At 36.6% G+C, this 23,961-nt stretch overlaps 4 protein-coding genes across 6 annotated transcripts; 3 read left to right on the forward strand and 1 right to left on the reverse strand.

Moving 5' to 3' along the window:
• Window positions 1–173: 173 nt before the first annotated feature.
• LOC109190370 (probable cysteine protease RD19D) lies at window positions 174–1,878 on the forward strand. Its single transcript, XM_019340836.1, has 4 exons — window positions 174–719; window positions 922–1,041; window positions 1,145–1,388; window positions 1,464–1,878. Exons 1-4 carry the CDS (start codon window positions 255–257, stop codon window positions 1,748–1,750), a joined length of 1,116 nt encoding a protein of 371 aa, XP_019196381.1. The 5' UTR covers window positions 174–254; the 3' UTR covers window positions 1,751–1,878.
• A 329-nt stretch (window positions 1,879–2,207) lies between these two features.
• On the reverse strand, window positions 2,208–3,687 carry LOC109190363 (transcription factor bHLH52-like). Its single transcript, XM_019340828.1, has 2 exons — window positions 2,902–3,687; window positions 2,208–2,402 (listed from the first exon to the last, which is right to left on the reverse strand). Exons 1-2 carry the CDS (start codon window positions 3,685–3,687, stop codon window positions 2,208–2,210), a joined length of 981 nt encoding a protein of 326 aa, XP_019196373.1.
• A 2,756-nt stretch (window positions 3,688–6,443) lies between these two features.
• On the forward strand, window positions 6,444–9,059 carry LOC109190689 (U11/U12 small nuclear ribonucleoprotein 31 kDa protein). Of its 3 annotated transcripts, none has more exons than XM_019341254.1 (3): window positions 6,444–7,420; window positions 8,271–8,330; window positions 8,860–9,059. In XM_019341254.1, exon 1 carries the CDS (start codon window positions 6,571–6,573, stop codon window positions 7,327–7,329), a length of 759 nt encoding a protein of 252 aa, XP_019196799.1. In that variant the 5' UTR covers window positions 6,444–6,570; the 3' UTR covers window positions 7,330–7,420; window positions 8,271–8,330; window positions 8,860–9,059. The 3 variants fall into 3 exon arrangements, with proteins under 3 accessions (XP_019196799.1, XP_019196797.1, XP_019196798.1); XM_019341252.1 differs by having other exon boundaries at window positions 6,444–8,198; window positions 8,860–9,035; XM_019341253.1 differs by lacking the exon at window positions 8,271–8,330.
• Window positions 9,060–10,830: 1,771 nt separating this feature from the next.
• LOC109190687 (exocyst complex component SEC8-like) lies at window positions 10,831–23,950 on the forward strand. The gene is made up of 27 exons (XM_019341250.1): window positions 10,831–10,939; window positions 11,074–11,148; window positions 11,377–11,589; window positions 11,800–11,973; window positions 13,000–13,104; window positions 13,400–13,509; window positions 13,836–13,913; window positions 14,650–14,800; window positions 14,899–15,005; window positions 15,406–15,713; window positions 15,816–15,979; window positions 16,109–16,224; window positions 17,181–17,251; window positions 17,614–17,744; window positions 17,826–17,875; window positions 18,567–18,667; window positions 19,479–19,588; window positions 19,687–19,794; window positions 20,612–20,806; window positions 21,128–21,213; window positions 21,873–22,068; window positions 22,165–22,242; window positions 22,755–22,856; window positions 22,969–23,043; window positions 23,225–23,320; window positions 23,422–23,471; window positions 23,555–23,950. Exons 2-27 carry the CDS (start codon window positions 11,107–11,109, stop codon window positions 23,640–23,642), a joined length of 3,105 nt encoding a protein of 1,034 aa, XP_019196795.1. The 5' UTR covers window positions 10,831–10,939; window positions 11,074–11,106; the 3' UTR covers window positions 23,643–23,950.
• The last annotated feature ends 11 nt before the right edge of the window (window positions 23,951–23,961 follow it).

Consider the following 23,961-nt stretch of genomic DNA (forward strand, 5'->3'; position numbering starts at 1 on the left):
TGGGAAGAAGATGTAGCTTTGTATACGTGGGCGATAGACAGAAGTCTTCGGTAAAGCCAATCCACGTGCTTGTCAAGGAGGACGAGCTTTTTGCATGGCGATGGGCGGCGCCGCTATGGTAAAATCAAATTGCCAGAATTACCCCCATCGCGATTCTAGTACAAAACCAAATTTCACGATGCATTCAAACCGATAAAGCGGCCGGACCGCCGGAATAAACTAATTTGAGTAGCAGGATTGCCGGAGGGGGTCTAATGTACGCACAACTCCTCGCCGTTCTAACGTGCGCACATCTCGCGTTCGCTTCATCAGCCTCCCAGGGCTTAAATATCCGACAGGTGACCGACGATGAAATCCCCGCCGCCGGCGAAAACCTCCTCGGCACCGCCACCGAGGTGAGGTTCAAATCCTTCATGCAGGAGCACGGAAAAGAGTACGCTACACACGAAGAATACGTGTACCGCCTCGGAGTGTTCGCGAAGAACCTGATCAGGGCGGCGGAGCACCAAATCCTGGACCCCACAGCCGTCCACGGCGTCACTCGATTCTCCGACCTTACCCCGAATGAGTTTGAAAAGATGTATATGGGAGTACTCAAAGTCCCTGGCCGGGCTTCCTTACTGGGCGGCAAAGCGGAGGCGCCACGGTTGGACGTGAGTGGCTTGCCGGAAACTTTTGACTGGAGGGATAAAGGCGCCGTTACTGAAGTCAAGATGCAGGTTAGTAATTTAGTATAAGCATTCATTGTTTCTGGTATCTTATAATCTAAGATTAGGTTAAAATTACCCAATTGAGTTATAATGAGCCAATCCAAATCGAACTGAATTTAATCAATTAGTTAGATCTTATAAACCTGTTTCTCTTTTCACTAACTCAGATTGAATTCAATCAATTAGCTAGTTGCTGGTCTCTCTTATGCAGGGGTCTTGTGGGTCATGTTGGGCATTTAGCACCACTGGAGCCATTGAAGGAGCCAACTTCATTGCAACTGGGAAGCTGCTTAATCTCAGCGAGCAACAGCTTGTAGATTGTGATCACACGGTATTGATTGCAAGTTTCACTGATCTGATCTGATATGATCTTTATTTCCGATCACTGGCCATCAATAATGCATTAAATTTCATTATCGCTCCTTGTGAATTAGTGTGATATAAAGGACAAGAGCGCCTGTGACGATGGATGCTCAGGCGGCCTGATGACAAATGCTTACGAGTACCTGATCGAGTCTGGAGGCATAGAAGAAGAGGCTTCTTACCCTTACACGGGGAAGGGCGGAGATTGCAGATTTGAATCGGAGAAAGTAGCAGTCAAAGTTGGGAATTTCACCAATCTCCCTGCCGATGAGGACCAAATGGCCGCATATTTAGTAAATCATGGCCCTCTTGCAGGTAATCTGAACTCTGATCTAATCACATATATAACGAACACAAAACTAATCCATCTTGATTGATTGGTGGATGCAGTTGGGATAAATGCGGTGTATATGCACACATACATGGGAGGAGTTTCGTGCCCTCTTATTTGCAGCAAGAAACGGCTCAACCATGGCGTTCTCCTGGTTGGTTATGGTAAAAAGGGATTCTCCATTCTGAGATTAGGGTTCAAGCCGTACTGGATTATCAAGAACTCGTGGGGAAAGGACTGGGGAGAGGAAGGGTATTTCCGGATGTGCAGAGGGCACGGCATGTGTGGAATCAGCAACATGGTCTCCGCCGTGATGACCCGACCCGGTAGCTATATCGCATCTTAAGGCCGCGCGCCGCGGCATGTAACGTACTTTAATTTCGTGTTAAAATTTAAAAATAATGTTAGTTATAGCATTAGTCAATGTGAGTTTCTATATATATATATATATATATACTAGCCTGGTTTGTATCATAGTTGGATTACACATTAATGCTTATATACTTAACAACTTTACTTAACAACTTAACAGATACTATACGGGATAAAAGAATAATTCAAGGTGACTTATTAAAAATTGACAAGGAAAACTTGATCCATGTAATTGAATGTAAAGTAGTTAATCAACAAACAACACTTGGCCATTCATTGTAAGAGAGGAGTTTACAACATCCATATTCCCTAACTCGGTATATATACAAGATAAGTTTACTATAAGTTAGCAAACTATAACTATATATAAAATGTGCAATATATATAATATAAAAAGCTCAATAAATTGCATGCGTTAACTTATTAGCTTCCTAGCTAATTGGATCGGAGTTTGATTTTGTGTCAAATCTTAGGGGCGAGGCTTGATCGAGCTGATGGGCATTTGGTAGTGATTGAATGAACTTTTGTGGAACCAAACACTTGTCATTTGAGTACAACTTTTCTTGAATCAATACTGACCCAACCAGACTCTCCAATTCTTCACTCATATATGTCTCCCCACTTTCCTGCAATAATATATAACTGTCAAGCTCAGCACAATTATATCATTATTAAGATGGATAATTAGAAAATTAATACTCATTAATTAGTGGGAAGCTCAACAGTTGTAACATCTAATTGCCCTACCCATAATCACCTATGAACCAATCGAGTTGAGTTGATCGTGCAGACTAATATTTAATTACAGTGTTGACAAGATTAAAATCCTTAGCTTAAAGTTGAGTTTACTTATAATTTACTTACGAACCAATTGAGTTACTCTGAGTTGATCGTGCAGACTAATATTTAATTACAGTGTTGACAAGATTAAAGTCCTTAGCTTAAAGTTGAGTTTACTTATAATTTACTTACGAACCAATTGAGTTACTCTGAGTTGTTCCTGCAGACTAACAAGTGTAGTATTAACAAGATTGAAGAACTTAAAGTTGAATTTACCCACAATCTATTTATGAACTAATTGAACTATGCTCGTCGGAGCTAATAACATTATATTGATCTAATTACCTGTGATGAGTCGTGGCAGGATTGAAGCACTGAAAGTTGAGTTTGCATGTATTTGATGTACTTATAACCGGCCTGAAACATCTCGGCGGTGTTCATCTTCTGCCCGCCGGGAATGAGCTTTCCCAGCTCCTGCGTCTTATCCGCAATCCTCCTCCTCCTCTCCCTCGCCGCGATGCTCTGAGCCGACAGCGTTTTCACGCCGCACTTCCCGCTATCGTTCTTCTTCGCCACCTCAGTCTCCCCGCGATGATCACAGTACGCAGGGAAGGAAGAACCACTCGGGAGCTCCGGCAAAAGGCTCTCCTGCAACAATGACGATGAAGGAGGCGGCGGCGAAGGCTTCAAGTCTTGGAGTAGAGGAAGGTTCGGAATGAAGGCGGCGCCGAAACAATTCTGGGTAATTTCCAGTGGGAAATGGTCGTGGTAGAGCTTCTGGCGTTTCGGGTGGGCCTGGAATTCGAGTTCCCCGGGAAATAAATATTCCGGCGGCGGCGGTGGCGGAGAAACGTAGTTGTCGGAGAAAATGAACTCGCCGGAGTTGAAAAGAGGATCAAAAGAAAACAACGACGGCGACGACTCTGGGAGAAGAAAACTGCGGTCGTTGAAGCCGAAAAGAAGCTCCGCCGGCGCCGGTGCTTCAAGCTGGTGATCTACTACTGTTTGCTGCTGCGGGAAGAAAGGAGGTGACGCCATAACAAGACCAGAAGCATCGTCCAAGGTTTCGCTGAAGTTAAGGTAGTGATCATGAGTAGTTTCCCAGTTGGAGCAGTAGCTTAAACTCGCCATTTCTAGAAAGCTTGCAAGTTCGATCTCTCTGAAAATGCTAATTAACAATCAAAATAAGAAAAAAGTACAGTACTTAAGTGTAATAAGTAGACAAAATAACGGATAAGGAGAGAGAGAGAGAGAGATACCTACGACAGAAGATAGTGTAGATACTATGTTGTCTTTAACGTTCCGAGATATGCTAATATGTCGTTGAATGACACACAGTAGACAAAAGTAGTGAAGAAGCTTCAATTCTGTTCCAGATTCTACAGTTACGTTGTTAGCTGCTTTAAGGCCTATATTACAGGGAGAGACGTGGGCAGTTACCGAGAGAGAAGGGGGCAGTTATAATTTTCAGGAGTAACTAACTCCTGCCAATTATGAGGCTACTATTTTTTAATAATTAACTTAGTAATCCCTCATATTTATTTCTGAAACAAATTTAGTAATCCCTCATATTACACTTTAGCATGTAATATAAAGTATCTTGCAGACGTGACCGATTTCGATCAAACCTAAATTAATTTTATAGTGCTAATGCGTTAGCAATAAAATATTATAAAAAACCATTAAGTGTATTTACAATCTTGTATTTGAGTTATTATATTCTGAATTGGAGTGCTAATGCTACAGTTTAGTATGTATGATTTATATTCCAAAAATCATAAAGAAATTATAACTTTAGTTTCAAAGTTAAGTTGCAACGTCGTGTTTAGAGTCGGTGTGTGAGCGAGAGAAATCATGTATTATTGTAGTTCTTGGGGCGCATTTCCCCTCTAATTTTTATCTAAAAAAAATGTTAAGTTGTAAATAGACAATTACTCTATTACTAAGGGGATGTTTGGTTCATGGAAAATGTTTTTCAAAGGAAAACATTTTTCTTAAAGTGAAGGAAAATGTTGTTTTCTAGTGTTTGGTTCATGGAATTCATTTTTCATTGGAAAATGAATTCCTCAAATTTGAGGAAAACAAAATCCTTGGTTGGACCAAGGATTTTGTTTTCCATGGAAGATGGGAAGAAAAAGTGAATAGATTGCCCATTTTATCCTTGTTTTCTCTTTTAATTATATTACTTTTATTAATTTGTAGGGGCATATAGGTCTTTATACTCATTATTCCTTACAATTCCAAATCTAACCAAACAATAGAATTAGTATTCCCAGTAATTTTTTTTTCCAACCAAACAATGAAATTCATCTTCCTAGTAATTATTTTTCCATGAAATTTCAATTCCACTTCCTTTAAAATATTTTTCGCGAACCAAACGACCCCTAATAGAAAAAGAGTCATTCTCATATATGTTACTCCCTCCGTCCCGAATTGGTTGTCTCATTTGCTTTTTGCACGCTTTTTAAGGAATTAAAGTAAATGCTATGTATTTTCCAATTATGCCCTTCACTTTTTCACTTTTGGAAATAAAAGCAAAAGTCATAAGGGTAATTTGGGAAAAAGTAGAATGATGGTGATGTTCAATTTTAGAAAGAGGACAACATTTTGGGACAAACTAAAAAGGAAAGTAAGACATGCAAAATGGGACAGAGGGAGTATAATAAAAAAGATACTTATAATACAAATGTTGTACAATAAGCACGCATTATTAGTATTTTATAGTTATTTCTGTACTAGTATATATAGTCTTTCAACATTCCTTATTTTTATTCTCTAGACAACACACTAGAACAATTCATCTTAACTATCTTTCTAAGCATGGAATAAAAGAGTAATTTGAGAGCCCCTTTTTTCAGATCTTGTCTCATCTTTATATTCTTCATACAATTTTTATATACTGAATATAGATGGAGGGTATTTATTACATCAGGATTGTTTGGATACATAAATAAAATTTACGAAGTATTAACAAAATGAAATTAGAATGGATCGAGCATTATTAACATTGTAATCTATTGACATGAAATGATTTTTGCAAATGAAAGTGTCATGAATTTAGATCCCGATACAGAAAATATTGATTCATTGTGTTAAACTGAGAAAGTAATTAATTAGTTATATAGAGGTACCAGAGTTAATAATAATAAAAAAAAAAAGGACTAAGGATCAAATAGACCACTTAACTGCGCACTCAATTGCAATTAGGTCATCGAACTAAAAAAGAATGCAATTGGATCTATGAACAACGCAAACTCATCCAATTCAATCCAAAAATGCCCTATTTATCCAGAGAGACAATTACCGAATTTTAAAATATTTTTTTAATAATTTTAAATAAAAAAAACTAATTAAAAAAAAAAACACGTCGTCTCCGCCGGAGACGAAGGGATTTCCGTCTCAGGCCGTCTCCTTGGCTGGGGAAACGGCCTAAGACGAAAGTTGCTTCGTCTTCGGCCGTCTCCATGGCCGGGGAAACGACCGAAGACGAAGCCACCACTTCGTCTCCGCCGGAGACGAAGTGGCAGACAACTCTCAGGTCGTCTCCCTGGCCATGGAGACGGCCCAAGACGAAGAAGAACTTCTTCGTTCCCGGCAGAGACGAAGTTTTTTTTTTTTTTTTTTAAATTTAATTTTAATTTAAAAATATTTTAAAAAATTCGGTAACCACCTTTCCAGGTAAACAGTTCAATTTGGATGGAATTGCATGCATTTGCGTTGTTCAGGGACCCAATTATATTTTTTTAAAGTTTAATGGTCTAATTACAATTTAGTGCAAAATTGAGTGGTCTATTTGACCCTTATTTAAAAAAAAAAAAAAAAAAAAAAAAAGCATTACAAGATGTTGAATTATTTAAAAGAAATTTCTCCATTCAGTAGTTCTCTTTAAACGTTCGCCCAAAGAGCGTCGGTTGAAATAAAATCTGTTGCATTTGCTGTCCCTCACCATTTTCGTCGGGGAAAATACCTACCGCCCAGCTCGGTTTCACTTCTTCCTCAGTGATCCACACAGAAATGTCGCGGAAGAGAAATTACAGCGACGAGGATGAAGACGACACCTTTTACTACCGCTATGCCTCCGCCCCTCTACCACCGTCATCCTCCAAAACCCTAACCACTGCTACTAACACTTCCAAAGGCAGCGGCCGCCTAGCTCCTTCCAAATCCACAGTCTACGTCAGCAACCTAGATTACTCCCTCACCAATTCCGACATCCACACTATATTCTCCACTTTCGGCAAGGTCGCTAAGGTGACCGTTCTCAAGGACCGGGTGACCCGGAAAAGCCGTGGCGTGGCGTTCGTCCTCTTCGTCTCCCGCGAGGATGCGATCAAAGCTGCTAAAGGAATTAACAAAAAAGTCCTCAACGGCCGGACTTTATCGGCCTCGATTGCAGCCGATAACGGCCGGGCAGCGGAGTTTATCCGGCGGAAGGTGTATGCGGATAAGAGTCGGTGCTATGAGTGCGGTGTGGAAGGGCACTTGTCCTATGAGTGCCCGAAGAATCAGCTTGGCCCCAGGGAAAGGCCGGAGCCGTCAAAGAAAGGGGGGAGGAGAGGTGGGGGTGACGGTAGGGTTAAAGGGGGCGAAGGGGGTTGGGAGGAAGAAGAAGAAGATGAAGGAGAGGCTTTCGTGGACGACAATTGGGCTTCCGCAGTGGATGGAGGTGCAGAGGATAGACTACTAAGCGCAGGAGACACCGAGGAAACGAAGAGAGTGAAGAGAGAGAAGAGAAAAGGATATTTTAGTGATGAGAGTGAAGAAGATGACTGATTTTCTCAAGAACCCAACAGGGGGACTATATGAGCAGCATTATAGTTGTCAGACTAGGATGGTGAAGATTAGAAGGAGAAATTCTCCAAAGGTATGAACTTTATACTGAGCTCACTTCTACCATACACAATTTGGATTTGTTGTTGTGTTCATGTGATGGAATGATATGGTTTTCCCAATCAGTATTGAGTTTGATGCAGTATGATACTTCTGTATATGAAACTTTGTAGATAGTGCATAGACAACTTCCATGTTTGGTGCATTTTTCTTGTGGACAAAGAAGTGGAAAATACTTGCAAATTGTTTAGATCAATATATAACGCTTTGTTAACACTAAAGAAGAGAGGACTCACATTGTACGGATATTAATGTGATTGCCAAACTATAAGCCAAGATTCAATTGACACAAGATTGCCAAGTTGGTTAGGCTGTTGACCGGTAACCACAAGGTTACAAGTTCTACTCCCGCGCCTAGTGGCCTTCTTGGTTTGAGCCCATCAGTTATGGACAACCTAGACTGGTTTACCTTGTCACTCAAAAAGATAGCCACATTTCACCACATAATGGAGATGAAGTGCATCATGTTTAATGTAAATTTCACATTATGGAAATAACTTACTAGCTGTATTTCAATTTCCATCATCTCTGTCATTATCTGGACAAACTCATAGATCTTTTTGTTAGAGTGAGAGAGAGAGAGAGAGAGTTGGAAAACTCTCCTTCTCCATGCACCACTTAGGCCTTAGCCCACGCATTCAACTTGGGGCACCCTGCTTCTAAGCTGAAGTTGCCGAAGGTTTCATAGGCATAAAACCAGCGGCAGTACCCAACGAGAGCAACATCACAAACCCAAAATTCTCACCTTCAAAGTATGATATGTCTCTCTCTCCAGCAACTTTGCACATTTTGTGAGGTCCTTACTCTTCTCCTTTGATCTTCAGATTTTCTACCAAATACATATGGCTGCAGTCAAAATACAATTTTGTTTCCTGTCAAAAGAAGTAAGATTTTCTTCTTTGCAAGTGAACAAATGAAAGTGCTAAAATTTAGGCCTTACCTTATTATCCGTTACTCAACCCAGAACTTAGCCTGGGAAAGGTTAAGAGGGTTGTGATGGGGCCTTGTCCTTCTACACATTATCAACATGGTCAAGTGCAATCATAGATTAACAAACTGCTTTGCCATTTTGAATGAAAACTGGGATTTTCTTGTTGACTACTTTTGTGATTTTACTGTGTATTCAATCATTGAAAACCTTGTGGTCTCCTTCACAAACCATGCTTCACAATCAGAGGTCCAATAGACAGTTCCTGACATCAAGCGGAACCTATCTTGAGATAGATTGTGGGAATAGCGATTTTTTTGTTCAAATCAAAATTCGTCTAACCTTCCCTGAAATACTGGCTTGCTGTTTCAACTTAGGATTATACATGCTTGTTTATCAACCTAAAATGATTTCAGTAGTGGACATTGGACAATAGTATTTTCATGATTTCCAAGATCTTAAACGTTTGTCTTTGTTCTTTACAGGAGCTCCTGAGAACAACCAAACTCAATTCCTTACACAGGATAGACTCTTGTACTGTATTTGATAATAATTCTTTCTTTTGTAAGGGCAAGCTTGGCCTTTGGTTTTAAAATTTTGCCCTGCTGTATCAGGCTGGGTATCTTTCTTTAAAATGTGCATTGAATTTATTGGTTTGTATGCAGCATGGTCATGTTCCACCCCAGTGCAGAATGGGTACACTATTGAGTAAATGTCTAATCACTTAATCATCCTTCCCGATACTCTATCGGTCTGTGACGTGGGGCCTTTGGAGTTGGGGATTCCCCCTTTTGGGAACAATGCATTTTTGAAAAAAGATGCCCAAATTATACTATGTATCATGATTCATATTGTAAGGTGGAAAACTAATAAATACAAAATATTCATTTTTACTATAATGAATGTTTATTTTTAAAATATTAAAAATTTATTTTTAGATAATATACAAAAAGTATATTAAAAATGAATTTTAGGTTGGAATGTTGGACCATGGCCTCTAATATTATAAATTATATATATATATATATATATATATATATATATATATATATATATATATATATATATATATATATATATATATAATGATTGAAAGAAGCAGGTATTTTATGTCATAATTTAAATTGAGGCTTTTGTTTTAAAATAATTACGAATATAAAATATAAAATTAAACACTGATCTGAAAATACAAAATATTTAACGCAGATAGATAGATATATTGTTGAAAACAAAATTATATGGAATAAAAGTACTGAAAAATGACACTTGGATCGAGTATTGATAATGTAAATATATACTTGGATTTTTCAAAAATCATTTCTTAGGTGGACAGCCCATATCTTATTAATGATTATTATATTTACTTTCTTCATGGTAAGTTACAACGTGTTAATGTCTAACAGTCAAGTTGTAATCAAATTTGCTTTTCAAAATTATGGAGGGATTATTCGAAAGTTGCGTCTTCATAAAACTAACAGAGAGACACGTTCTTTAAGAATTACTGGCCCTATCTCCTACCTCCTACTGCAGCTGAGGGATTGTCATTACTCAATTATGGAATGATATTCTACCCCTACCTCCTATTGCAGATGTTAGTTCGATGGAAGGTTGACTTTCAGGTTGGTTGGTTGTTGACGATGTAGAATTGAAACACAATTTTGTTGCGCGTTGATGATGGTATATTTGGAAAGCCATAAATGATATGTTGTGGAACCATTCTCCTTGGTCGAATGAGGGGACAAGTTTGTTTGCTAGTAGATGATTGGCACTACATTTATACTCATTCGCCACCTTTGCATGATACTGTAGCAAGTGTTAATGCAAATGACGGCTTTTGTATCCATGTTGATGTCGTGGTGTTTCCAGATAGTGATGTGAGGTCTATTGCTGTGCTGGTGCATGATGGGGATGGTGTGTTTATTGTGGCTCTAAGCTTGACTGTGAGATGCCTTTAGGGCTCACATCTAGTCGAGGCTATGGCAATTAAGGAGGCGCTATCTTGGGTGATGGGGTGCGATTGGTAGATGGTTTCTTCTGATTGCCAGATGATTTGTTCATCATTGGTTTCTACTTCTCTGGATTATTCCTATGCTAGCTTGTGTGATCAGGGAATGTTGAAGTCTCAAACGACGGTTTGATAATGTGTCGTTTCATTTTATTCCTAAATAAGCGAATAAGTTTGTCAATGTCTTAACAAGGGAAGATAGCTAGTTCTCAGTCTGGTCCTCTTACTTGGATTTCTGTCTATCCTTCATGTATTCAACATTTAGTTTTTGATATCTATTATGTTTTCCACTCAAAAAATAAATAAATAAAATTACTGGCCCTTATTATTGATTTTTTTTGTTTAAAATAAAAGTGATTAAAAATATTATTTTTTAAAAAAGTGATTAAAAATATTTTTTTTTTTGAAAGTAAGTGATTAAAAATATAATTGTTGATTTTTTAAAAACAAATATTCTGACATCATCAACTCACTTTTGCCATCATTGTTCTGTTCTTTACGCTGAGCTCCTCCTCCCGCCTACGATCACTGATCCATTTCTTCTACCAGATCCGAACAGGTATTTTCTCTTCCCGTACGTAGGACGTATATACACAGATACGTAATTTATGTACGTACGTACGTACGTACGTTTTCTCGCTCCTGTATATATACGTAATTGTACGGAAATAATGTACGTATTTGAGTTGCAGGAAGCAGTTATTGTGATCGAGCTGGTTGAATTCTGATGGCATTATTCCGTGGACTCCCCATTCCTGCAGAGAAGGAGGTGAGTTTCTGTTTCATTTTCACCTCAATGTCACTCGAGCCTTAGCTGGAATGGCTTTTCACTGTTCCTGGATTCGTAATCTGTATCCGAATTTACCGTAATTCTGCTATTATGAACGGAATTGATATTTGGTGTTCGTTGGGATAGGATTTTATTTTGTGGTTTTATTTAGAGATTGGTTTGATGCGTTATTGCATTCTCTCTCATTTTGTTGAATGGGAATTGCAGTACTTACGAGATGACCTGTGTAAGATAGATGAAAGCTGGACAACTGCACGTTTCGATTCTCTTCCCCATGTTGTTCATATTTTGACCTCGAAGGATCGGGAAGGTGAAGTGCATATTCTGAAGGAACAGAGTGAAATTGTCGAGGAAATAGTAGACGAAGTAGTGCATGCATATCATGGTGGTTTCAATAAAGCAATTCAGAATTATTCGCAGGTGATTTACAGTTCTGCAACTCAATTTGGACTAGTAGCAAAAGAGAGACCCTCAGTCTCAGCCAATGATATCTTTGTTTTGTGTTGCATGTGATCAACATTTTTACTCGGTGTCAAACAACTTTTTATCTGCTTTATTACATTTTTGAGATGGTGACAGCGTCTTATATATTTAATGTATACATATTACCCCCAAAACCCTCTTCTGCAGATTCTGCGGTTATTCACTGAATCTACCCAGAGCATTAGTGGCTTAAAGGTTGATTTGACTGATACAAAGAAACTTTTGGGTGCCCGTAACAAGCAGTTACATCAATTATGGTATCGGTCAGTTACACTGCGACATATTATAGCTCTCTTGGAGCAAATTGAAGGCATAGCAAAGGTGAAATGTTTTGGTTTTCCTATTTTTATTTTAAGATACTTCTCTATCTAGTTGATAATCAAGTTGTATTTCTCTGATGTGGCAATGCAGTAGGATCATAACAATGAGACCAACTCTATCTTTCTAGAATGGATTAATCTTTGAATATTTTGCAGTACTTTGTAATTGTAATAGCTATATAGGGTGCCTAGTATGTAGGCTCAGCTTGGCCAAACTCATTGCCCAGTTCCACAGTGGTATACAACAATTTATAATAATGTCTGAAAACAAATGTAATTAATTTAACCTGGGTTTTTTCCACCACAATTCGTGCTACTTTTATACCATTAAACTTGTACCTTTCTATTAACTCTAGTATGACTTGTTTAGATTAGCATTATTGAAAATATTCTTTCCTATTCTGCACCTTGGACATTAACCATATTTGTACTTTGTTTTAAATACTGAACTGATAATCCACACCAATGAAATATTGTGAGAAACAAGCGCTGGATATTTGAGACTATGCTGAAATTAACATAGTGTAAGTGGACAAATCAGTGGGGTCAATTATCCCCACTATATTACATATGGCTCCATTCTTGTACCTGACTTGCCTGCTTGATGTAGTTCTACCTTGGTTACTTGGTGCTTAGAGAAAAAAAAATATTGAGCCTTATTGTGAACCTCAATAGCAATGAAAAAGTTTGGTGCACCAGTGCACACACTAAATGAACATGTTGTTCATTGCAATTTAATGTGTGTTCAGTCCAATACAAATGAATGACCTTCATGTTTATTCTAGTAAGCTTTATTCACATGAACATGTAGTACTATTCAAATGACCATGAAGTTCATTCAATGGGTGGCCAAAGCAATGTAAGCCTAGGCTTATGATAAATGTTAGTATGATTGTCAAGAAAAGGATACAAGCCCCACAGATTATTTCTTTCTTATTTTCTTTTGAGATACCTAGACATATTACTACATTTTTCTGTCTCTAGGCCTTATTAATTTTTTGTCTCATCTTTCTATGATGAATCCCAGATTCCAACTCAGATAGAGAAGTTCATTGCTGAAAAGCAGTTCTATGCTGCTGCGCAATTTCAAGTTCAATCAGCTGGGATGCTTGATAGAGAGGGCCTTCAGACGGTTAGTCTTCTTTTCATATTCCTTTTGTTATTGTTCCACTTTTTGTATCTGCCATAAAAATCCTCCCTGGGAACATTGTATGTAACCTATTTCGCAATCAATTCCTCAACTCTTGGATGCCTATGCTCTCTCTAAAGGCCGTCGAATTATCATTATAATTGACTTATTGTATTGCTCTCATCTTCTTGCTTTAGATCTCTGCATATTCATTTAATAATTACTGGCACTTACTGCTTTGTGGTTCAAGTTGAAATCTCAGTTTGGTTGCTAATTATGTGTATCTCCTATTGCTTAGGTTGGTGCTCTGCAGGATGTCAAAACTGAATTGTCAAAGCTCCGAGGAGTTCTCTTCTACAAAATATTGGAAGATTTGCATGCTCATCTCTATCATAAGGGTGAACACAGGTAATATAATTTCTATATGGTTGGATATGGGATGCTTGAAACAAGTGACTTTACCTTGGTGTTTATGCTGAATTATTTACCTCATTGGCTCTTTCAGGAATAAGTGAATAACGCAAGCCAAACTTTTCGGATGCAATATTTTAAAGTTATTTTTTTCGTCTCAAATATATTTCAGACTGGAGTTCTGCCTGTTCCTTAAATTTTATAGTCAGAAATTTCAGTAAAGCTTTGTAGAAAACATGCATATGTTTATTTATTCAGTTTTATTATTGTTATTATTGTCTTAGGAATGTTACAGTAACTTAAGATTTCTGTTTATAATGCAGTCCAGCTCTGTTCAATATTAATGAAAGGGAGGATAAAATCCCAACTACAACAGCCATTGCATTGTCTCGAAAAACCAAGTAAGGTGAAAATCAGTTTGGTTCATTAGGAGCTGGCAACAGATCTAGAAAACCAAGTTCTCTTGATGGGGGGTATGACAAGAATTATATACTTTCATGTGACCTTCCAAATATCCATCGTCAATTTTTTAGTGAATTTGGTTTTCTTGTACCTTTTTAATGATGTCATCTAACAATATTTAACTATATGCATTTCCTAGTGATTTTATCTATAATAATTGATATCACGATAACATATTGGTATATTTATAAAAAGAACATACCGGTATACTTCCAAACCTGATGTTTTTCAGATTCAAGTGATATTGCTTCTCAAGTTCAACACTATTGTTTTATTTCTTTCTGTTTCTCTTGTTTGGTTGTGCTTTTATGACTTGGCCACAACCTTCAACGCTTCACTTGCCCTGCTTTGATGCCAGTTGCTGGGGTTATGAATTGAGATTGGGGATTTGTAATGCTTAAGAAAAGGCATGAGCAATGTTTTCTACTTTTCTATTGTTTACTTATTTTGGATGGGTTGGGGTAGTTTCTGCCACGACATTTAATGCCAAAATAGAACACTTTTGGTTTACAAAGTAGTCTATAAAAAATCTTGCATGTTGGATGAGTCAACTCTTAGATCAGCTATAAGCATACACAACCAAGTTTCTAATAGAAAAGACTTTGGAACAAAGTTAAAAAGTTATACTAATTTGTGGCAGCTGTGCTCACTGTGTACTTTCTACATAATTCTCAGCTCTTCAGTGAATGGCCATGGTGAACATGGTGTGCTGGAACATCATAATACTGCATCAGGTTCTAAAGGTGGTGATGGTGCCTTAAAGGATGCCAAAGATGCACATCAAGTTCCAACATGGCTTTCAGATGCTACTCCTGATGAATTTATTGTATGATTGATGCAAATCTAATCAATAATGTCTGTCTAACTGGACCTTGGTTTTCTATTTTATTAGGGGTGAACTATTAACTTATGTTTTGAATGCAGGAAGCAATGACAAAGAGTGATGCTCCATTGCATGTGAAGTACTTGCAGACCATGGTTGAGTGCCTTTGCATGATTGGCAAAGTTGCTGCTTGTGGTGCCATAATATGGTGTGTGGTTAGCTTGCTTTTGGATTATTTATACCTACTTCTTAAAATTCCTCTTTGTATGGAGATATATGTTACAATGTTAGATAATGGATTGTAGATTAGCAGCTTCAGACTAGGTTGAATTGTTGAAACAGAAGGTAGTTCAGCATTTTGATATGCTTTCAGCTTACCTCTGAGCAGAACATTTTACCTAGAACATTCTCAATCTATGATCATCTCTTCCACTTATCACAATAGAAATGGTTCAATGTACATAGTTTTCTTTTACACAGTAACAATTAAGAGATTTTAATGACAATTTCGCTTTCAGATTGCTAAGTTCTTGTGATAATGATCTTTTCTTGAATCTGTATTTCAATGTTAATTTTGATTCCTTTTCTCTCTCTCTCTTTTTCAACAGCCAAAGATTCAGGCCTACAATACATGAGATAATCACTACCAAGATCAAATCTATTGCAGAAAATGTAAATAGTTCAAGACCTGACATTGGCCCATGCGCTCAAACTGCCATTACAGGTTTACACCTTCTGAAAGGAAAATTTGAGAGTTATCCATCACTGGAACAAAAACGTCAAAATGGGATATCAATGGCTGGAGTGGTGCTAGCTGTCAGTCCTGTCTCATCTGTAATGGCTCCTACAGGAAAAGCACAGGCTGCTGCAAAGGAGCTTCTTGATTCAATTTTGGACTCTGTTCTTTGCATATTTGGTTAGGAAACACTAAGTCTTGGAAATTCCTTATTGTCTCCAGAAATCAAGTGCTGTAATCTTTTGCACTTAACTTTCATGAGTATTATTGCAAAATTTTCAGAAAACCACATAATTGTTGGCGATCTTCTCGAGACAAAATCTTTGCAACAAGTTGACTTGAATACACCAAGGTCTATGCCTACTGATATTAATTGGAATGCAGATTCAGACATGTCTCGTGATACTGGAGGCTATAGTATTAGCTTTTCCTTGAATGTCTTGCAGGTTTCTTACTTCCTCTCTCTTTGTTATTTGCCTTTTGGTGCTAACTTCTATTCAGGCGGTTAGTTTCATACAATGGAATTTTGTTATGCATTTACCACTAACATATTATTCCATTAACTGTGAAAATAGAGTGAATGTCAACAATTAATTTGTGAAATCCTACGGGCAACTCCTGAAGCTGCTTCTGCTGATGCTGCTGTCCAAACAGCCAGACTTGTTAGCAAGACACCTTCAAAGGATAAGAGGCAAGTGAATGAAATGCTGTAGGAAAAAAAAAACACTCAAAGGCTGTAAAACTGGTATGATAGGGAGGCATTTATAGGCTAGTACAAACTACATTTCTAATATCTTGTGAGGAACAAATCCAAATTCGGAACTCATAACAAAAAATATCATCAAAACAGAAAATCTAAACAAAAAAGCATGTGTTTCAACATATGTCAATATCATGCCTTAATCTTCTAATGCTAATTTGTATTTTTTTTTTTTTTTTGTTTTGAATTTGTATATCCTTTTAAACTCTGTTTCCTTTTTTTTTTTTTTTTTTTTTTTTTTTTTTTTGGTTTTTGTTTTTGTTTTTGCTTAAGATGAGAAACTAGAGTCACAAATTGTTCAGGGTTTTGTGAATTGGATCAAGATAGCACTATATTTCTCTTCCCATTGTTTTGTAATTATGTAGTGGAAAATGCATTTGTACTCTTGGATGTGAAACATTACTTTTAAAAAAAAAAATTATATTCAAGGATGTCTTTTATCTGAACTAAAAGATTGAGATGATAATGAGGTTAGGCATTTGATGTTTTATATTTTATCCTCAATATTCCTCCCATGCATCATGCATGCCAAGATTCTTTGGATGAGCTAAACGTGGCGTGGGAGTTGAATTTAAGACCTCTACTTGCTATGATACCATGTTAAAGAATGTGCTCTACCTCAACCAAAGGCTTATTCCATTAGTGAGGATACACATTGGTTATGTACATTGTCTTTATATATATATATATATATATATATATATATATATATATATATATATATATATATATATATATATATAGTTCATCGATGATATATAAATTATGGTTGGGTGATGTGTTGGATTTTTTACTTCTATTCCATATTGTTTTTCATGTTTCATTGTATTGAGTTGACTATCTTGATGCTTATGGTTTATTTTTATCATAATGCTTATTGGTTGTAGAGATGGATCTGAAGATGGTTTCACGTTTACTTTTCGCTTCACAGATGCTACTGTATCTGTTCCTAACCATGGTAATAAAGCATGTATTAAAATTCTTAAATATTTCTGGTTTCACTTCAGGAATGAACTTAATCTCTTTGATGTTATCTACCCAATAATGGGTCTCCCCTCCCCGTTTTTATTATGCATGCCTTGCATTTGAATAGGTCATTAATTACATGACTACATATATTCAAAATTCATACTTTTCCAAATAAACTCAGAAAGCTGTGTCTAAGATTGGAACTTTTTGTATACTAAGTTTCCTTTCTTCAGTCTATTATCTGTCTGCGATTGTTAGAATTGACCTGTCCTTAGTCCTGATTGCATACTAGGTCTTCCCCATCTTCAGTCCCTTCCCTGATCTTATTTGTCCACGACTATTGGTATTCAGGAGTTGACCTTATCAGCCAAGGATGGAGTTCAAGGGCCTCAAATGTAGTTAAAGAAGGTTATGGCAGTACAGCTGTTTTGCCTGAGCAGGGACTATATTTAGCAGCATCTTTATATCGGCCTTCTGTTGAGGTATGAGTTCTCCTAGCTTTCTAGTTTCCTTAAGTAATGGTGAATTTCCTGACTAATTCTTTTTATTTTTTATTTTTGTAGTTTACAGATAAAATTGCTTCAATGCTACCTCAAAAGTTTTCCCATCTTGGGTAAGCTGGATCATTTTGCAGGCTTCTTTGGTGATTTTCAGCCATATTTTAGTCTAGAACAGGACACTGAAAGCTAGTAGCCTTTAAACATACTATCTTCACCTGCATAGGGTGTACATAGCTGAAAAGAGAAGTTTGGGAAGATTTGTGATTGGCAGCAATCAATTCAACATTTTATTGTCATAATCATGAGAAAGTACTTCATGGGTTTCTGAAACTTATTAAGAATCTGAATCCTTTTTTTTTTTTTATTTTTATTTTTTTATAATAATGAACTTCAAGTTAGTACTACTGGTTGAAAGAAAAGGAGGACAGAATAAACTGGATTTCTGACAGGTTGGACCAGTGTAAATCTTGAAGATTAGGTTTCCATTTTGAGTAGAATTTGGAATCAATGATGGTTTGGGTTGGCTTGGTCAAGGGTTTTGTTTAGTAGAAGTGGAAGACATTATAATGGGCAAGCAATAGTTGGCTTGGTTACAGTATGTTAAAGTTGCATAAATAAATGAACTTCCATCCAATAGCAGTGCAACCAAGAAGATTTGGGATTGATTATGATTATATAAATTGAAATGTTTACAGGGTATTTAAACGATTTAATTTTATCTCTGGAGAATACATCTTTCAGAGTGTTACATGTTTCTCTGTTATGGGATTTTCTATTCTTTATATATATAATTGTAATTTGTAGGAAGGATGGGCTGCTAACATTTGTGGAGAACTTTGTGAAGGATCGTTTCTTACCAGCACTGTTTGTAGATTACAGGAAAGCTGTGCAGCAGGCCATAGCAAGCAAGTTCTTTTACTTTTTTCAAATTCTAAATTAGTTGATGTGAATTAAAATAAGATTAAGATTACTAAACTTTTCGCATTTTGCATTAGTTGATTTTAATGTCTAGAATTTTAAAATTTATTTGTTACACTTAATGATAAAAAACGTGATTTTGTTAATGAGGAATTGGAGATGTACCATTTGCAAACACACACACTCACATATGAGACAGTTTGCTTCATTTTCTACTAGTAATCAGCATTTTAGTGGGTTCCTTTGGGCATCATGTTCTCTAGATTTTTGTTTAAGCAGTGGCTGCCTCTCTTTTGTTACTTGTCTATATATGTCAATGAGTACACAAGAAATGCTACTACCAAGAAGTTAGATTAAATTCACCATAGTACACATTGGCATCAACTGAAAATCTCTTTTGTAAGTATCAGTAGTCGTGATAGTTACTCTGACTTTTACAGAACAAAGTCTGGAATGTGGCAATTGTGTCAGTCTGGAAAATGCGAGTTCAGCATGTTACAGAGAAAAGGACTCTTTGTTCATGTGTAAAATATGCCCTATTTATGCATGAACATAAAGGTGTAGGTGGGCTTAGCCCATCACTGAAACCTACTAGGGCTAGGGTTACATTTAACACAGCAAATGACTCGTATTATGGTCTACTATCATGCAATTGCCAAATAATAAAGAAACTAAATGTGGTCCTTAAATGATTTCTGTATTTAACTTGCAATCAGTCTAGAGATGTTAACTCCACTTTCCTTTATATAATTGAGAATTTATCAATATGACAGTGATTTCTGAAATTTTGTTTTTCAGGCCCTGCTGCATTCCGGCCTCGAGCTCAAGCAACGTCTTATATCTCTTCAGTTGAGAAAGGGCGGCCTGTGCTACAAGGACTTCTGGCAATTTCTTTTTTAGCTGAAGAGGTACTCCATATTTGTTATGAGCATTTATTTTCTTAGATCACTAATTCACACACACATACACATGTCCCCTTGGATTGAAGCTTAAGTTTTTTTTCCAGGTGCTTGGATGGGCTCAAGCATTGCCTAAATTTGCTACTGGTGTTGTGAACTATGTGCAAAGTTTTCTTGAAAGGACATATGAAAGATGTCGAACTTCATATATGGAGGCAATGATATTCCCTTTACTTTATTCTTTCTTGTTTTAACTTTTTTTTTTTAAAAAAACTTATATTTCCAAATATTCTTTATTTTGTTATTCACGATGCTCCATTATGATTACTTCCCTTTCTATTATTTGGACTAGTTTATTGTCTGGTTTGCCTTTCTTTAAATTTCTATTAAGCTAAGCAGAGTGTTAAACATGACCCTTGAAGTCTTTAATGGGTGACAACTGGCATGTATGCAATAATCCATTTCATATTTCATCTTTGAAAATTGTTCCCAAAACCGCATCAGGTTTTTTTTTTTTTTTTTTTTTAAAATGCTTTTCTTCATTTCTTCCTAAAACTTTGGTCATGAACTAATAATGTCTAATGATCCCTGGGAGTAATTAGAGTCTCAATTACCCTTCTCTTTCATCAATAAGTCAAAAATATGAGAAGGCAAAAAAGAGTTGAAGATACACTGTGAGATATAAACAGAAGTACTGGTGGTATAAGATCAATGAATGCAAATTAAGAAATATAGGATCCACTGAACTGTATTTGGTAATTTGAATTTGAAAGCCAAATTATCTTTAGACAAGTCATGGCGAAAGAAATGATAAATTTAAGTTCTCTAGTTTTTTTACTTTGATGAACTTTTCTGGTGTAAGTGATGTCAACAGACGATTTGGAGATTCACCAGAATGTAGCTGTTAGATACAGAGTATTATGCACCTATAGCACATTCTCTCCCACTATATTGCTATGATTATATTGTTAAATTATAGTGCATTCCTTCCTGCTCCACTTTGATGACTCAATTCTTCTTACTGAATTTTAGGCTGTTCTTGAGAAACAAAGTTACATGGTCATTGGAAGATATGACATTGAAAATCTAATGCGACTTCATCCAGCCAGTGCATATTTACCAAGCTCAGTTCGTTATCCAAACTCAGAAAATTATGCTTCTTCTGATGGTAGGGATTACGAGAAGGAAATAAGCGATCTATTATTGAATTTGAGGCCGATCAAACGGGTATTTAACGATTTAAGGCCATTTCATGTAAATAAGTGCAGGCTTAGGACTCTTGACAGCCTTTTATGGTCTTTTAGTTTTGTGCACATTGACATGCTAAGTACATAAAACTAAATAGATATTATCACTTAAGCATGGAAAAGAATATTTGGGGTGTATACTGGGAAAGAAAAGACCCCCCTCCCCCCCGGGTGGGTGGGTGATGGGTGTTATCTGCAAGAAGAAAAATGATTGAGTACAAAAGCCAAAAGGGTAGCATTTTGAATTCTGCGTTTAATGTTGTCATTTGAGAATATCATCATGCCATTTCCTTATTTTCAGGAGAACTTGATTCGCGATGATAACAAACTCGTTCTTTTGGCATCTTTGAGTGATTCACTGGAATTTGTTGCAGACTCTATAGAAAGGCAAGTTATTATTAGCGTATGTTCCTGAAGCTTGATTTGGTTGAAAAATTTAAGTCCTTGCATTTTACTTTTAATGGTGTTATGAGAGAATTTTAGAGGGAAAAGGAATGAAACGCTGTTTTGACATCCGTCCACTTGTCTTCTTAACCTGATGTATGTTCTACTGCACCATATGTTTTTCTATGGAACAGGTTTAATATAAGGCCTAGAGCTGCTGTTTGGGGTTTGGAGGCCTAATGATACACATAAAAAGTGCAATACCATAACTGCAAGTGTGAGGGAAATGAATAGATGGAAATGAATAGCAAGAAACAGGACAATTATGTAGCCAAAAAAAAAAAGAAAAAAAAAAAAAAGAAAAAAAAGAGAAAGTAGTGTTAAGAAAAAGGACACAAAGACTTGTTGCTAAAGGTGAGCTTGGCCTTGATAGTGTTAAGTAGAGAAACATATCTTAACTCTTAAGTGGATGATATATGACTGAATTCTGATTTATTTATTATTCTCAAAGCACCTATTGTATGTACTTGTTAACAATGTTCTGGTGAAGAAAACATAATTGAACAAAAGTCTGTTGAGTATATTGATTATAGTTGTGGTCTCACCATTGTTTTATTTTTTTATTTTTTTTGATATCTTCTTTTAATCACATTTATTCCCAGGCTTGCAAAGATGCACTGCAGAGCATCTGCTCAAGTAGAAGATAGTGGTAGGCAGAAAACTCACCATCACCGTAAGACAACTAGTTCTGTTCCCAAGGATCTGATATCATTTGCTGAGGAGTATAGAAAATTGGCAGTTGATTGCCTCAAGGTTTTGCGTATAGAGTTTCAGTTGGAGACTATTTTCCACATGCAGGTTTATTTGTCACAAATTTTCCATTTGATTCTCAATTTTTAGTGAGACAAGAAATTGATAATATTTGCAACCAATAAAATATATAATTTTGCACAGGAAATGACAATTAGGGAATATCTGGATGACCATGACACAGAGGAGCCTGATGAGTATGTAATCTCATTAACGTCACTGGTAAATGCAGCTCTCTCTAGTGCTCCAGCCGTAGTATTGTTTATGGGGATTATATGTAACTCTTGTTTTTAAGGACTTAAGGTTGTAGGTCTAAAGCATACAATACTATGGAGTGTGTTTAGTTGTTTACAACATTACTCCATTATGTGCATATTTATACTAGTGAATGGATTATGCTAGACTCAACTTAAGGACAAATAATGATCACTAATATAAGTTACAATAATAGGAAACTATAGGACTCGAGGCATGTTTAAACTGGAAAATGTAACTTCCAAGTTATAGATACCTGGGCAGTCTCCACTAAACAGATCATAGCCCTCTTCTGCTACCTCCAATAAGTGAGCTATTTAATTCCTTATAAACCATACTTCCATAGCTCTCTCTATGCATGCGTGACATGACCAAATCCATCAAGTATTCACTGAGATATGAGCCATCAAATTAAAGTCAGTATGAAAAATTGGAAAGTGTTGTTTAATTTCCAACATTTTGTGTCTGGTGTGTGACAGATAACACGGCGAGATGAAGGAATGTTACCTTTCATTGCTGGACCAAAGCGTAACTATATTTTTGGTTCCATATGCATTGTTGCAGCAAATTCCTTCATCAAGGTCTGCATGCCTCCATGTTTTCATTATAGTCTGAAATTTGTTTTTATACTAGGAATGTATTATGTATGTGTATCCCATCTTAATGACTGACAAGCACATTATTGGCTATTAGGCTTTGAATGATATAAAATCTATCAACCTATTTGGGGTTCAACAGATATGTCGCAACTCCATTGCACTGGAGCAGGTTGAGTTTCTTTTTTCTTTTTTTTCCTTCTACTTAATTCTTTTGTTTTTTCCCACTGTTAGGTTTGACAACAATAGTTCTTCCTCACCCACCAAGTAGTTAGCATGGCAGTGCTTGCTTGTGCTACACTATTTTAGCTTCTTGGCTAAGAGGTCTGTTGTTATGCCATGTATGTTCTTAGGCTCTTGCTGCCATCCCCTCTATCGACAGTGGAGTTGTGAAGTCGAGTTTTGAACGGGTCCGTACATATTATGAGCTACTAAACATCCCATTTGAGGTAATTAAAAAAAAAAAAAAATCGTTATCGTTCTTTTACTAGTTAGTTTTTGAGGTGCAATGACCTCCTAATTATGGTTCTATTTTTATACTTTCTAACAGGCCCTAATTGTGTTCGTTATCGATAATGAGCCCATATTTACAAATGCAGAGTAAGTTATGGAGTGACAAAGTTTAAGGTGGTGGGGTTTGAAAAGCATGAGAAGAATTAAAAAGATTTTGGTTGGTGGTGCAGGTATTATAGTCTTCTAAAAGTGCAGGTCCCAGGAAGGGAAATCCCAGTTGATGCAGAGCATCGTCTAGCTGAGATATTGCCCCGCTAGGCATGAGCAATGAAGGATGTTCTATGAATTGCAGGCGTAGACGACGACGATTAAATGATTTGATAATCATGGCAGTGCAGTTGCAGGTATGGATGGATACATGTGTGATCGAGTGGATCTCATCTTTCCATTTATTTATTTATTTATGTTCTCCAAACACTTCTAATAATATAAATAAATAAATAAGCATAGTCCAATGGACAACTTAGAATAATATTTATTTTCTTGCAAATTGCAATCAGTTCACTGAATAAGGCATCCCTCATCATTTGGCATATGCCACACCAGTCTCTTTGTTTGTAAAAAATTAAAAAGACAG

Source organism: Ipomoea nil, unplaced genomic scaffold, assembly GCF_001879475.1.
Source record: "Ipomoea nil cultivar Tokyo-kokei standard unplaced genomic scaffold, Asagao_1.1 scaffold1576, whole genome shotgun sequence".
Lineage (NCBI taxonomy): Eukaryota > Viridiplantae > Streptophyta > Magnoliopsida > Solanales > Convolvulaceae > Ipomoea > Ipomoea nil.

Bases quoted from the DNA above. Each gene is read 5' to 3' on its own strand.
- LOC109190687 (XM_019341250.1), top strand. From the start codon at position 11,107: ATGGCATTATTCCGTGGACTCCCCATTCCTGCAGAGAAGGAG. The intron at 13,105-13,399 runs GTTAGTCTTCTT...CCTATTGCTTAG, and splicing joins ATAGAGAGGGCCTTCAGACG to GTTGGTGCTCTGCAGGATGT. The intron at 22,069-22,164 runs GTTTATTTGTCA...AATTTTGCACAG, and splicing joins AGACTATTTTCCACATGCAG to GAAATGACAATTAGGGAATA.
- LOC109190689 (XM_019341254.1), top strand. From the start codon at position 6,571: ATGTCGCGGAAGAGAAATTACAGCGACGAGGATGAAGACGACACCTTT.
- LOC109190363 (XM_019340828.1), bottom strand. From the start codon at position 3,687: ATGGCGAGTTTAAGCTACTGCTCCAACTGGGAAACTACTCATGATCAC. The intron at 2,403-2,901 runs GTAATTAGATCA...ATATTATTGCAG, and splicing joins CCTGCCACGACTCATCACAG to GAAAGTGGGGAGACATATAT.
- LOC109190370 (XM_019340836.1), top strand. From the start codon at position 255: ATGTACGCACAACTCCTCGCCGTTCTAACGTGCGCACATCTCGCGTTC. The intron at 720-921 runs GTTAGTAATTTA...TCTCTTATGCAG, and splicing joins TTACTGAAGTCAAGATGCAG to GGGTCTTGTGGGTCATGTTG. The intron at 1,389-1,463 runs GTAATCTGAACT...TGGTGGATGCAG, and splicing joins AAATCATGGCCCTCTTGCAG to TTGGGATAAATGCGGTGTAT.